Source organism: Bos indicus, chromosome 1 (assembly GCF_029378745.1).
Source record: "Bos indicus isolate NIAB-ARS_2022 breed Sahiwal x Tharparkar chromosome 1, NIAB-ARS_B.indTharparkar_mat_pri_1.0, whole genome shotgun sequence".
NCBI classification, from domain to species: Eukaryota; Metazoa; Chordata; class Mammalia; order Artiodactyla; family Bovidae; genus Bos; species Bos indicus.
In genome coordinates, this window is record NC_091760.1 from 83672812 (window position 1) to 83687757 (window position 14946).

At 43.1% G+C, this 14946-nt stretch overlaps 1 protein-coding gene across 1 annotated transcript; it reads right to left on the reverse strand.

Annotated features, from left to right (window-relative positions):
- Window positions 1–2427: 2427 nt before the first annotated feature.
- Window positions 2428–9241, reverse strand: LOC139179375 (5-hydroxytryptamine receptor 3C-like). Its single transcript, XM_070778666.1, has 9 exons — window positions 9175–9241; window positions 7657–7823; window positions 7172–7216; window positions 6346–6455; window positions 4372–4541; window positions 3896–4056; window positions 3179–3383; window positions 2763–2978; window positions 2428–2630 (listed from the first exon to the last, which is right to left on the reverse strand). Exons 1-9 carry the CDS (start codon window positions 9239–9241, stop codon window positions 2428–2430), a joined length of 1344 nt encoding a protein of 447 aa, XP_070634767.1.
- Window positions 9242–14946: the final 5705 nt, after the last annotated feature.

Genomic DNA, 14946 nt, shown 5'->3' on the forward strand with positions numbered 1-14946 from the left:
TTTCTACTTTTTGGCTATTATGAATAATGTCACTGTGAACATTTGAGTACAAGTTTTTGTGTGGACAAATGTTTTCATTTCTCCTGGGTATATATCTAGGGATGGAATTGCTAGATCATGTAGTAATTCTGTGTTAAACACGTTGAGGAGCCGCTGAACTGTTTGCCAAAGTCTGTACTATTTGCATTCTACTGGAACTTTTTCTGACTAGTGGTTTTATGAGTTTGTTCTGGACACTCGAGCCACCTGAGTACCACCAAAATGAGTATGTTGGGATTCTGCTTGGATCGCACTATTTAACTTCTGCTGCACAAACCTCTGGATCCCATGAGGCCCATTTGCTATGCTGCTAAGTCACTTCAGTTGTGTTCAACTCTTTTGGACCCTGTGGAACATAGCCCACCAGGCTCCTCTGTCTATGGGATTCTTTAGGCAAGAATACTGAAGTGGGTTACCATTTCCTACTCCAGGGGATCTTCCCAACCTAGGGATTGAACCCACGTCTCTTAGGTCTCCTGCATTGGCAGGTGGATTCTTTACCACTAGAGCTACCTGGGAAGCCCAAATTTTGGGACACAATCCTTTTCCAAAGTTAAGAACCCATCTTCTCATTGACTTTTCTTTTTCTGGCCATGACACACAGCATGCAGGATTTTAGTTCCCCAACCAGGGATCAAACCTGTGCCCCCTGCAGTGGAAGCACAGCACTCTAACCACTGGACTGCCAAGGAATTCCCCTGATCATTTGTTACGATTTTACCTAAATGTAACCCCAGAGGTGTATTGTGACCAGGCAGTCCTGTCAGGCCTCATGTCTCCATCTGTTCTTGTATTCTATTCATTGCTTTCTCCACACAAAGCTTTCCTAATGTCTAGCCCAGTAGTTTCAGCTCTAGCTGCACGTTAGAATCTCCTGGGAAGTTTTCAAACATACCAAAACCCATGCCAAAGCTTCTGATTTAGTTGGTCTAGGGTGAAGACTGGGTTGTAGGATTATTTGGAAATTTCCTCAGATGATTCTGATATGCAGCCAGGATTGAGAACCATTGCTCCAGCTAGAAGAGTCCTTTCTCCTCTGAACTCTATAGCAGTTTGTTTTTTTTTTCTCTTATCTCCTGTTTGCTGCTTTGCACATGCGGTGTATCTTAGTTCCCCAACCAGGGCCCTAGCAGTGAGAGCACTGAGTCCTAACCACTGGATCACCAGGGAATTACTGCAGTTTCTCTCTAATGGTGCTCAACAAAACTTTAATAACGTGTTCTACAAGTTATTTACACATGTATTTTATTTCTCCAGCTGTGCCACAAGCTTTTTGAGGACAGATATTGTGCTTCATTCTTCAGATTTCCAACAGGGTTCAGTTCAGTTCAGTTGCTCAGTCATGTCCAACTCTTTGCAATCCCATGGACTGCAGCACTTCAGACTTCCCTGTCCATCACCAACTCCCAGAGCTCGCTCAAACTCATGTCCATTGAGTCGGTGATGCCATCCAACCACCTCATCCTCTGTCGTCCCCTTCTCCTGCCTTCAATCTTTCCCAGCATCAGGGTCTTTTCCAATGAGTCAGCTCTTCTAACAGGATTACCCAAGGACATTTGTTTATCCCCTCACCTGGGCTCAGTAAACATTCATTAAGCACAGACCTATCCCTGAAAAAAGAACTAAAAATAGCAAGAACTGCATGACCTTGAGTAAGTTATATAGCCTCTGACCTCTCGGAAAAGACTGGGTTACAGCCAGTTTGGAAAAGACTGGTCCTCCACTGGCATTATCATGGAACAATGCACAGGAGCCAGCCTGTCAGGAAGTTATCTGAGGTCTTCCTTGACCGCCCTCCTAAACTTGCAGCTTCCTCCCTGCATTGCCCATTCTGCTTTGCTTTTTCTCCTTGGCACTCAGCACATACTCTGTGTTTCACTTCTCTTCTTTACTGTCAGTCTCCACCCACCCGCAATGTAAGCTCCCTGTGGATAGAGATTTTTGCCAGCCTGGTTCACTTCTGTATCTTCAGAATTCAGAATAGTACCTCGCAGATAGTAGATGCTCAATAAATATTTGTTAAAATAATAAATAAGCATTTTAACCTATTTTTAAAAAAAGGTTTAATCCCTGACCTCTACTCCAGCAACATGAATGACTTTTTGGTAAATATTTGTAGTCTTTACTATAAAGCCTTTCTTTTCCAGTAAAAATTATATTTCTAGCATAAACATGTATATTCTGAATTGTGTTTTGGAAATATAATGCCATTTCTGAGAGCATCGACAGTGGTTCTGTTTAAGCCCAGGGAGGGTTGGAGCAGGGATCATGGGCACATTTTTGGGACTGTTGTGTGTGGACTGGAGCAAAGGAACAGTGTCTGGGATGGTTAGTGGAAGCCAAGGAAACCTAAACACTGGGTGTTCTTGCACCATTAGAACTCTGCTCCTAGGTGTTCCAGAGGACAAGGATCGTGGTGACAGAGGTGGCCAAGAAGAGCAGGTAGATGCGGAAGAGCAGGTTGTCCATCATGTGGCCGAATTGCACCCACAGGTCAGCGAGCTGGGCTCTTGTCAATCCTGTGCCCCCATTCAGTTCTGCCTCTTTGGGTCCCAACTCCTTCCCTCCCAGTTTTCCTGGCTCCTTCAGTCCTATGGGGAGGACAGAGATATAGCCATGAAATGGGAGGGAGACAGGATTAGAGAAATGGGAGACTGGGAAGTTGGGCCAGTGTAGACAGGGTGAGCAGTGTAGACAGGGTGAGCAGTGTAGACTTCTCTTACCAGACAGGTGGGTGGATATGAGGCCCAGGCTTGTATTTTCTTTCTGGGGCACAGCAGGGCAACATGTCCTTGGACTGGCGTGGCGTAGAAGCAGGGAGTGGAGCCAGCGAGGCATGGGTGGGGGCTGGGTGGTGGCCAGGTGCAGCAGGTAGGTGATAAAGATGGTCTCCAGGAGGCTGAGCACCATCAGGGACAGACACAGGGCAAAGTAGACACCTGGGTGGCAGGAAGGAGCACACTCGGGTGAGTCAGGGCCAGAAGGACCACCAAGCCCCCCTTTCTTCTGTCTCACACCTCAAGGCTTTTTAAAGATGACTGCACCTTAACTGCCTCAGCAGATCTAGCCAGTTCACTCGCCTACCCTGCCTATGTTGTTTTTCATTTTTCATTTCCCAACTGAGAGGTAGGGGACATACTAAAGAGGGAGGTGCCAGTGGCAGGAAGTAAGTCACTGATATTGAGCAGGAAGACGTTGTAGCCCAACAGGAGTGTCATCTTGAATGGGGCACGGTTCTCGTTTTCTGCCGGCAGGTAGAAGCTGAGGGCGTCAATGGCGACTAGAAAGCTACTGGGCACCAGGAGGTTTATAACGTAGAGGGTGGGCCTGCGCCTGATGGCCACCTGGTGGGGAGGGGAGAGCAGAGAACCAGGTGAAGTTAGAACTGGATGTTCTAACTGAAGTTAGAAACCAAGGGATGAGTCCAGTCCCTTCCTTTCTTTCTTTTCTTTTTTTTGGTCTATACCATACAGCCTATTGGATCTTAGTTCCATGACCAGGGATCAAGCCTGCACCCCCTGCATTGGAAGTGCAGAGTTCCAACCACTGGATCACCCGGAAGTCCCACTCCTTCCTTTCTTGATGTTCTCACTCCAACAATAGCTGTTTTTGGGAGGAGCAGCTTTTGTGTGACAAATAGGACTCCCCCATACCCACTGAAGAAAACCTAGGCCAGGGATGATAGGTTCAGAGATGGGGGTTGCTTTGGGGACTTGGGAGAGAGAAAGGCTGTGAGAGTTATGGTGCCTAGGGACTTTTTGGTCTTAGGGCAAATGGTGAAAGGCTCTGAGACTTAGAAGGGTCTGATGAGGAAGCTATGGGGGATGGAGAGTCATGCTGGAATCTCTGGCCTTACATAGAACATGATCTGGTCAAAAAGACTGGTGCCCACAGACATCTTCGGGGTGGCCTTGTTGATGCCCAGGAGCTCCCACTCTCCTTGTGTGCGGCCACGGTCACGTGAGTCATCCATTATCTCCCACACTTCCTTGTCCATGCCCAGCAACATTCTTTCCTCTGCCGGGGAGACAAACACTCAGTTCACATCTGCTCAGCACCTGCTCTATGCTGGGATTGCAGAGATGATTCGATGACTGTTTTAGTTACTTTTTCAGCTAGTCCTGTAGTGTGACTTCCTTGCTGCCCAGTTGCCTCCTTTCAGTTTTGGGATTTTTCAGGAAGTCTCTAAAATTCAACTTCTCCCCACCATCTACATACCCGCAACTAGAAAATATTCCACTATCCCCTTTTATACATAAAAAAAATGACTTGGCCCCTGAGTGTTTTTTTGTTGCCCCACTGGTTGATCTCATTTTATTCAGTGCAACTCACCTGTATAGAGGAAAGAGCTAAAGGTGAGGGTGCAGTTCTGCTGGTCAAATGGGAAGTAGAAGATGTCCAGGTTACAGATGCTGGTCACCCTCATCGGTTTGTTATATACAACATGACCATCATTAGACACATATGCAGAGAGGCCATCCGGGGTCTGATCCACATCCATGCTAAGTGGCAAAAGTGGGGGCAGGCATCTGTTTTAAGTTTTGCTCTTAAGGCAAGGTTTCCCAATGCTGCTGCTCCGCCATCTTTTTTTTTTTAATTTATTTAAATTGGAGGCTAATTACTTTACAGTATTTTAGTGTTGTTTTTTTTTTTTTTTGCCATACATTGACATGAATCCACCATGAGTATACATATGTTCCCCATCCTGAGCCCCCCTCCCACCTCCCTCCCCATCCCATCCCTCTGGGTCATCCCAGTGCTCCGGCCCTGAGCACCCTGTCTCATGCATCAAACCTGGACTGGCAATTCGTTTCACATATGATAATATACATGTTTCAATGCTATTCTTCCAAATGATCCCACCCTCACCTTCTCCCCGAGTCCAAAAGACTGTTCTATACATCTGTGTCTCTTTTACTGTCTCACATATAGGGTTATCATTACCATCTTTCTAAATTCCATATATATGCGTTAGTATACTGTATTGGTGTTTTTCTTTCTGGCTTACTTCACTCTGTATAATAGGCTCCAGTTTCATCCACTTCCTTAGAACTGATTCAAATGTATTCTTTTTAACAGCTGAGTAATATTCCATTGTGTATATGTACCACCAGCTTTCTTATCCATTCGTCTGCTGATGGACATCTAGGTTGCTTCCATGTCCTGGCTATTATAAACAGTGCTGCGATGAACATGGGGGTACATGTATCTCTTTCAATTCTGGTTTCCTCGGTGTGTATGCCCAGCAATGGGGTTGCTGGGTCATATGGCAGTTCTATTTCCAGTTTTTTAAGGAATCTCCACACTGTTCTCCATAGTGGCTGTACTAGTTTGCATTCCCACCAACAGTGTAAGAGGGTTCCCTTTTCTCCACATCCTCACCAGCATTTATTTCTTGTAGACTTTTTGATAGCAGCCATTCTGACTGGTGTGAAATGGTACCTCATTGTGGTTTTGATTTGCATTTCTCTGATAATGAGTGATGTTGAGCCTCTTTTCATGTGTTTGTTAGCCATTTGTATGTCTTCTTTGGAGAAATATCTGTTTAGTTCTTTGGCCCATTTTTTGATTGGGTCGTTTATTTTTCTGGAGTTGAGCTACAGGGGTTGCTTGTATATTTTTGAGATTAATTCTTTGTCAGTTGCTTCATTTGCTATTATTTTCTCCCATTCTGAAGGCTGTCTTTTCACCTTGCTTATGGTTTCCTTCATTGTGCAAAAGCTTTTAAGTTTAATTAGGTCCCGTTTGTTTATTTTTGCTTTTATTTCCATTACTCTGGGAGGTGGGTCATAGAGGATCTTGCTGTGATTTATGTTGGAGAGTGTTTTGCTTATGTTTTCCTCTAGGAGTTTTATAGTTTCTGGTCTTACATTTAGATCTTTAATCCATTTTGAATTTATTTTTGTGTATGGTGTTAGAAAGTGTTCTAGTTTCATTCTTTTACAAGTGGTTGACCAGTTTTCCCAGCACCACTTGTTAAAGAGATTGTCTTATTTCCATTGTATATTTTTGCCTCCTTTGTCAAAGATAAGGTGTCGATAGGTGTGTGGATTTCTCTCTGGGCTTTCTATTTTGTTCCATTGATTTATATTTCTGCCTTTGTGCCAGTACCATACTGTCTTGATGATCCGCCGTCTTTTCTGCCCACCGTTTTCTCATTTCTAGGGGAAAAGTTGATGAGCTGTGACTGTGTTCCTCTCTGAAATAAGTTTTCAGTGGCCCCGCTGCATGGGTTTGCCCTGCACTGCCCTGGCCTGCTCCTTGCAGAAGAGTCTTCCCCCAGCTTTTCCCGGCCCTGATACTCACGATTCTACGATGAAGATGTCTGGGAGCCACAGGTTCTCAGCTGTGATGGCGAGTTTTTTGATATCACCACATTCTTCTGGGTCCCAGCTGATAAATGGGTGATTCCAGCTCTAGGACACAGGGCACAGAGAGATGATTATGGCTCAGACCTGAAGCTAGTTTATATCAGCATTTGCTGCCCTTGAGTCCCTTAAAATATACATACATATGTCTGTATTTTTCCTAATTGTATGTACTATGGGCATATGATAAAACTTCAACAACTCCAGAAAGATATAATATACAAAATAACTTTTTCCCTCCTTAATTCACTCTGACTCAGTTCATCTCCTCAACTCAGTCCCATTATTAACAGTTTTTTATACATCATTCTAGAAAAAATATATATTCCAGCATTCGTTTTTATTTACCTGGACTCCTACTGTGCACATTGTTATAACAGTTGCTTTTTAATTTTTTTTTAGCCACATTTCCTTTTAAACTCTGATTCCTCTTCTCTCTCTGGTGATAATGTCCCTCTTTTCTAGTTTACAAAGTCTTATTGGCTTTTCTCTTCCTGCTCACAGGAAATCTTAAGCTGGGTGCTGGATACGTTTGAGCCTTGAAGCTTACTTAGGGGTTTCCAACTATACTGCCCTTTTTCTTCCTGTTTTTTCCATCTGAATTTCAAAGTTGATTGGCAGCCCAGAAAGCTATTTGTCACCAGCAATGGCCCCATTCTGGTTGTATTTCCTTGGGCGCTGTCAGTTTTAACAAATGTGATTTTTGCAAAAAAAGCCAGAAAAGCAGGCAAGGAGAAAGAGAGAAAAAAGCTGGGATTACGTACCAACTTTAACCACAGAAATGATGTCAGCAGCTGAAGTTGTGCATCCTGTTTAAAAAAAAAAAATCCCCATTCAGGATCATTAGCTATGGAATCAGGTCCTAGTCTACCTCTTCCCTTTGTTTCCTAAGTGGCCCCATGTTCAGTTTTTCAATTACAAGTCTCGAAAGATAGTTCAGAAAAATTAAGGTTGCACAGAAACTGTAAGGAGAAAAAACAGCATGGGAGCCCATTGGGAATATGTGTTTTTTTTTTTTAAATGGAATATTCCTATAAGGGCAGGATTCAAGGACAATGTTCCCTGACAAAATGTCACTGCAGCATTCCCTGTCATGTCTCTCAACCCCAGAGGATGAACATCTAACTTGTACAAAATCCATTCAGGAAGTTCATTGCTTACCACTGGACAGCTATAATGTTGGACTGACAAGGTAGAGTTCTTGTTTTCTATTAGCAACCTATAGAAAAATATAGCAGTCAAAACTTACCACTTCCAGGATGGCAGACAGGGTGAAAGAGATGTTGATACGAGTAGGGATGCTAAAATTGGTGACTGGACGGAAGTCCTTCTTGTTAAATACAGACTGGAAGACAGTGGGGTCTACCCCCTGCTGGTCAAAGCCTGAGCAATTGATGGTGAAAGTGTTTGCCCTCCCTGTAGAGAATAGAGACCCTGTGAGATGGAAATAGGGCTTTTGTGTTTTCCTAAGTGAGAGGAGTGCCAGGGCTGGAACCTGAGAGCCTCCCTGCAGAGAAAGAAATGTGGACATGGGGTGGTCATGTGAACCACACCCCCCGCGCCCCCCCGGGCTCCCCGTACCCCCCCCCCCCACCCCGCCCCGCTTCTTGGGACAAGAGTCCCAGAGGCCAAGTTCTTCCTGCCAGGGCTGAAGAGGATGGGCTGGTGTGGTAGGCAAATGGTGGAAGTTGATGTGGTGAGCTGAGTCAGAGCACAGCCCTTTCTTCCTGTGCTTTTAGTCCCATATAAAGCCTACCCAAATCCCTATGCAAACTGCCTCTCTGGGGAGGCCTCTTCCTTCCATAGTGGTGACCCTAAAGTTTTGGCCTTTGTCTGACCATACTTTTCTTCTCTCCAGCTCTATTATGATTCTTCCTTGTAGATGCTGAACAAAATTCCTCTAAAATTTTGTTTCTCAATGTTCCTTTCCCACTTTCATGTTTTCTCATTTCCTGAAAGGAAAAATTTAGAGACAAACATCTGTGTGATGTCAAACATGTGGAAACTTAAGGAATGTGGTATTCAATGTGAATTTATTGACTACCTACAATGTCCTGTACCCTGTGACATTCTCAAACTCAGTGATTTCCTCTAAGATCTATGGGTGGCATTTTCATCATCACCATCTTGATAAGATCTCATTGATCATCCACCATGTGGCTGGTGGAGCTATATGATGAAATCTTAAAGTCCTTCTGCCCACCTCCCCTGCACCCCAACCCCAGGTAACTGTGGTTATTCCTGTAGCTAAGCCCAGCCTTTTCTTTCCCACGTCTCTTTTACATCTCCCCATTCCAATTATCTCATGAGGTACATCTCCAAACTAAGGAGAAACATATCTGGGGGGAAGCAAACACTGTCCTTTTCCTCCATATCACCTCTCTACCACATCTGCCAAAGCGAGGTGGGAAAGGAGTTATGTTATTGTCAGAAGGACCCAGACTACCCTGTTCATAGTTACTAATCTGGTAGAAGGACAAGTTGAACATTATTAATATAAAGGAGTGGAATCAGAGAGGCGGTAAAATGGAACAACAGATGATTTAGTAGATGCCTATGCAGGCAAATGAGACGGGAGCTGTGTGTTCTGATTAGTGAAATAGGTTTTTCATCTGTTTCCCAAAGGAAACCAAACCATAAATATTAAAGAGAAAAGAAATGTTTAACCCAACTCCTTTGGGTGCTTTCTAGTTCTGGGGAATGAGAGGGTTTCTGGAATTTTCCCAGAACAGTATTCCCCTCTTTCCCTGTTCTTGTCTCATCTTACCTTGAAGCACAAGGCTGGCACTGAGGCAGAGGAAGAATCCCCCTGTAGTGGACCACCACCCTTCCATCCTCCTCTTCTGGATTCTTCTCTGGGGATTCGCCAGGAACCCCAAACCCTGGAACTTAAAAGAGCCCAGACCACACCTTGATTCCTGGTTTTAAATGCTGCTCATGACAGCTGACCCCTCCCTAGTGAGAGGCTGTGGCCAGAGAGGTCACAGCAGAGTGTCCTGCTTTGCCCCTGTCCAAGTATGCCTTCTGAGCTCTAGGCAGAGAGAAAATTGGGCCAAGACTAGGGGAGAAGTATCTGTTTAGCATCTTTGTCTAGATAAGTGGTCTCATATTTGAGTTACAAGGACCTTTCAGGAAAACTGGGGGACTTGGGAGATGGGGCAGGTGAGGTCATTAATAAAGGTATCATCAAGTCCTTCTGGAAAGAACTGTGCCTCAGAGAAAGTGTGTGGACCACCTGGAAGGGATGAGTGTGCTCTCTTGGGGTGGGGCCACTTGCTGATTTCACAAGGCAGGAACAGGTAATTATTTTGTTGCAGACCTAGAAATATATCCTTTATCCAGCTAAGGACCTTAGGGATTACTGTCAATACTGAGTTAAGAAGCTTGCTGGAGAGGTTAAGCTCCCTTTTTTGTGACATAAACCTATCAGAACTCTGTCCCTGCAGCTAGCACCACAATACAGGTTTGCATCATCCCTTGTTTGTACTATTGGAATAGCTTCTTTATAAGGTTTCCTCTATCTAGTTTTCCCTAACCTAATCCTTTATTTTCCTATTATCCTAAAATAGAACTCACCCACTTACCCTTCCCTGTCTAATGTCTCTAAAGGCCTACAGCCTTGGCATCATCAGGTAATGTTTGTGAGTTGAAAAATCATTTGGAGGTTTGTGTGTGTGTCTGAAAGTGCCCCAAGTGGTTCTGATTCACACTCAGTTTATTGAAAACTTTGGGATGGGCTATATTGAGATACCACAATCAGGATATTGCTATTACTATTGATACACTCAAGATATAGAACATTAACTCTAAGATCTTTCATGTCACCGTTTTGTAGCTATAATCACCTCCCTCCCCATTACTCTACCATCTGGCAACCACTCATTTGTTCTCCATTTCTATAATTTTGTCATTTCAAGAATGTTATATAGACCAAATCATGCAGATGTAACCTTTCGGCATTGGCTTTTCTCACTCAACAAAATTCTTTGGAGATTCATCCAGATAGTTGCCTGTATCAGTACCACCCCCTTTTCCTGCTGAGCAGTCGTCCACAGTATGGATGTCACACAGTTTGTTTTTCTACCTGGTGAAGGACTTCTGAGTTTTAAGGGAAAACACTTACTTTGGACACCAAATATGTGTTTTTTTCTTTCCCCCTCATACTGAGCCATTCTGACATTCATTATCCACAGTTAGTGCAGGTCCCACAAGCAAAAGTCTCATTCCCACGAGACTACCCCCTACTTCAGATGCCTATTACAAGCCCAGGTCTCCCACACTTCCGGACAACTGACTATAAATTGAGGGTTCCCACAACTCCATCCTCAGGTTTGATGGTTTGTTGTATGGCTCACAGAACTCATGGAAACACTTGTGTTTACTGATTTATTATAAAGTATATAACAAAGGGCTTCCCTGGTGGCTCAGATGGTGAAGAATTTGCCTGCAATGCGAGAGACCCAGATTCCATCCTTGGGTTGGGAAGATCCCCTGGAGGAGGGAATGACAACCCAACCACTCCAGTATTATTTCTTGGAGAATTCCATGGACAGAGGAGCCTGGTGAGCTACAGTCCATGGGGTCGCAAAGAATCAGATGTGACTGAGTGACTAACTTTTTAACTTTTATATAATAAAGGATATAGATAAACAGACAGATGAAACGATATACAGGACAAGGTTTGGAAGGGTGCTGAGTGCAGGAGCTTCTGTCTCTAAGGAATTGGGGTGTGCTACCCTCCTGGCACATGGGTTTGTCAATCCAGAAACTCTTCAAATTCCATAGTTCAGGGATTTCTTACAGAAGCTTTGTTACATAGGCATGATTGATTATTAACTCAATCTGCAGCTCCTCTCCTGTCAGCAAAGCATGGGGATTGGAGCAGGAAGTTCCAAGCTTCTATGGCTTGGTCTTTCTAATGACCTGTCCCTATTCTGAAGCTATCCAGGAGTCTACCAAAAGTCACCTCATGAGAACAACATCTGGGAAATTCTGAGGGATTTAGGAGTCTGTGTCAGGAACTCAGAGCAAAGACCAAATATTGAACAAAAGATGTTCCTAATACAACTGCTGCTGCTGCTGCTGCTAAGTCGCTTCAGTCGTGTCCGACTCTGTGCGACCCCATAGATGGAAGCCCACCAGGCTCCCCCGTCCTTGGGATTCTCCAGGCAAGAACACTGGAGTGGGTTGCCATTTCCTTCTCCAATGCTATCACTCAGGAAATTACAGTTTTAAGAACTCTATCTCAGGAATTGGGAGCAGAGATCAATATATTTTTCTTCACAGAGTTGTTTACAGTTTTTGTCTATTATGCATAAAGCTGCTAGAAATATTTGTGTTGTGGTTTTTGTATGAACATAGGTTTTCTGGAATAAATACCCAGAAGTGCAATTGCTGGATTGTTTGGCTGTTTTTTGCCACTTCTCATGGTCTACAGTAGTGAAAGCCTGAAATGTTAATCACTAGGCTAGCAGGGAACTCCCTGAATATACAGTTTACTTATTTATTTGGCTGTGCTGGGTCTTTGTTGTGGCATGTGAGCTCTTAGTTGCGACATGTGGGATCTAGTTCCCTAACCAGGGATCGAACTCCAGCCCGCTGTGAGCGGGGCGTGGATTCTTAGCCACTGGACCACTAGGGAAGTCCCATGGGTGTAAGTTAAGTTACTTTACCTCTTTTCCTCAGTTTCTTCATCTATCAAATGGATAATAGCAATAGCTCTTATCGTATTGTTATAAGGATTAAATAAGGTCATAATTTCAAAATGCTTAGAAAAGTGCTGGTACATAATAGCATGATATAAATATTTGTTAATAATAATTTCAGAGAACACAGTCTGACTGCTACTAAATTTTGAGACATGCTTATAGTCTATAGTTGATTTTTGTAAATATTCCAAATGTGCTTACAAAGAATGTATTCTCCAATTGTTAAGTGTAGAGTTCTACATATTCTCATTACATCTAATTTAACCATGTGGTTAAAATATATTATTTTTTCAGTAATGTGTTGTCACAGTGAAATATATTGAAATTTCCTATTTTAATACTAGAACTGTCACTTTATCTTTGTAATTCTGTCCAGTTTTGCTTTATATATATTTGAAGTTATTTTATCAAATGCATTCATGTTTATAACGGTTATATCCTCCAAGTGATAGGATAAACATTTGATCTTTATGTTGAGATTCTCTTTATTCTGAATAATTGTTTTTGTCTTAATGACAGTTTTGTCTGATGTTGCTAGAACCATTCCAGCTTGCTTATAATTAGTATTTACCTTACATGTCTTTTCCTATCTTTTACCTTCAGCTTTTCTGTGTCCTTTGGTTTTAGGTGTGTCTTTTTAAAATCCAACTAAACAAACACTAACTAAATTGTTGAGTTTAATATATTTACATTTGTTTTATTATTAACTTATTTGGATTTACTTCTGCCATCTTATTCCATACTCTGCTTCTTTTTCCCCTCCTTTCTTGACTTCTTTTAGTTTCATTTAGGATTTTCTTTCCTCATTTCATTTTTCCTTCTCCAATCCTGTCTTTCTTTACCACTTTCAGCCTGTCTTCCAACTCATCAGTTCTTTTTTTATCTGTGTCTAATTGGGTGGCATCACCGACTCAATGCATGTGAGTTTGAGCAAGCTCCGGGAGCTGGTGAAGTACAGGGAAGCCTGGCGTGCTGCAGTCCATGGAGTCACAAAGAGTCAGACACAACTGAGCGACTGAACAACAACAATTTGCTTTAATTTATCCACTGTGATTGTTAATTTTCAATAATTGTATTTTTAATTTTTAGAAATTATATTTGCTTCTTCTCATACATCTGGTTATTTTTATAGTCCTTTGTTCAGTGTACAAAATCTTTGCCTACCACAATGTTACAGTATGTTTTGCTCTATTTTTTTTCTTTCTTTTTTTTTTTTTAAATTTTATTTGTGGCCGGGTCTCCCTGCTGCTCAGGCCATTCTCTAGTTGCGGTGAGCGGGGCTCCAGCTGCGGTGAGTGGGGCTCCAGCTGCGGTGCAGGGCTTCTCGTCGCGGGGGCCTTCTCGTCGCCGAGCAAGGGCTGGAGGTGCCCGGTTTCAGGAGCTGCGGCTCACGGGCTCCGGGGCACAGACCCAGGAGCTGCGGTGCACGGGCTTAGCTCCTCCAAGGCATGTGGGATCTTCCTGGCTCAGGGATCGAACCTGTGCTTCCTGCACTGACAGGCAGATTCTTTTTTTTTTTTTTAATTTTTTTTCTTTTAATTTATTTTTTTATTGAGGGATAATTGCTTCACAAAATGTTGTTTTCTGTCAAATCTCAATATAAATCAGCCATAGGTATACATATATACCCTCCCTTTAGAACTTGGCTCCCATCTCCCTCCCCATCCCACCCCTCTAGGCTGATACAGAGCCCCTGTTTGAGTTTCCTGAGACATATAGAAAATTCCCGTTGGCTACTTATTTTACATATGGTAATGTAAGTTTCCATGTTACTCTTTCCATATATCTCACCCTGTGCTCCCCTCTCCCCATGTCCATAAGTCTATTCTCTATGTCTGTTTCTCCACTGCTGCCCTGTAAATAAATTCTTCAGTACCATTCTTCTAGATTCTGTATATACATGTTAGAATACGATATTTATCTTTCTCTTTCTGACTCACTTCACTCTGTATAATAGGTTCTAGATTCATCCACCTCATCAGAACTGACTCAAATGTGTTCCTTTTTATGGCTGAGTAATATTCCATTGTATATATGTATCGCAACTTCTTTATCCATTCATCTGTTGATGGACAGCTAGGTTGCTTCCAGGAGAAGGCAATGGCAACCCACTCCAGTACTCTTGCCTGGAAAATCCCATGGACAGAGGAGCCTGGTAGGCTGCAGTCCATGGGGTCGCTAAGAGTCAGGCACGACTAAGCGACTTTACTTTCACTTTTCACTTTCATGCATTGGAGAAGGAAATGGCAACCCACTCCAGTATTCTTGCCTGGAGAATCCCAGGGACACAGGAGCCTAGTGGGCTGCCATCTATGGGGTCGCACAGAGTCAGACACGACTGAAGCAACTTAGCAGCAGCAGCAGCAGCAGGTTGCTTCCAAGTTCTAGCTATTATAAGTAGTGCTGCAATGAACAATGGGATACATGTGTCTTTTTCAATTTTGGTTTCCCCAGGGTATATGCCTAGGAGTGGGATTGCTGGGTCATATGGCAGTTTTATTCGTAGTTTTTTAAGAAATACCGTCTTCCATAGTAGCTGTGTCAATTTACATTCCCAACAACAGTGCAAGAGTGTTTCCTTTCCTCCACACCCTCTCCAGCATTTATTGTTTGTAGACTTTTTGATGATGGCCATTCTGACCAGTGTGAGGTGATATCTCATTGTAGTTTTGTCTAATAACGAGCAGCTTTGAGCATCTTTTCATGTGTTTGTTAGCCATCTCTAAGTCTTCTTTGGAGAAATGTCTGTTTAGGTCTTTTCCCCACTTTTTGATTGGGTTGTTTGTTCTTCTGACATTGAATTGTATGAGCTGCTTGTATATTTTAGAAAT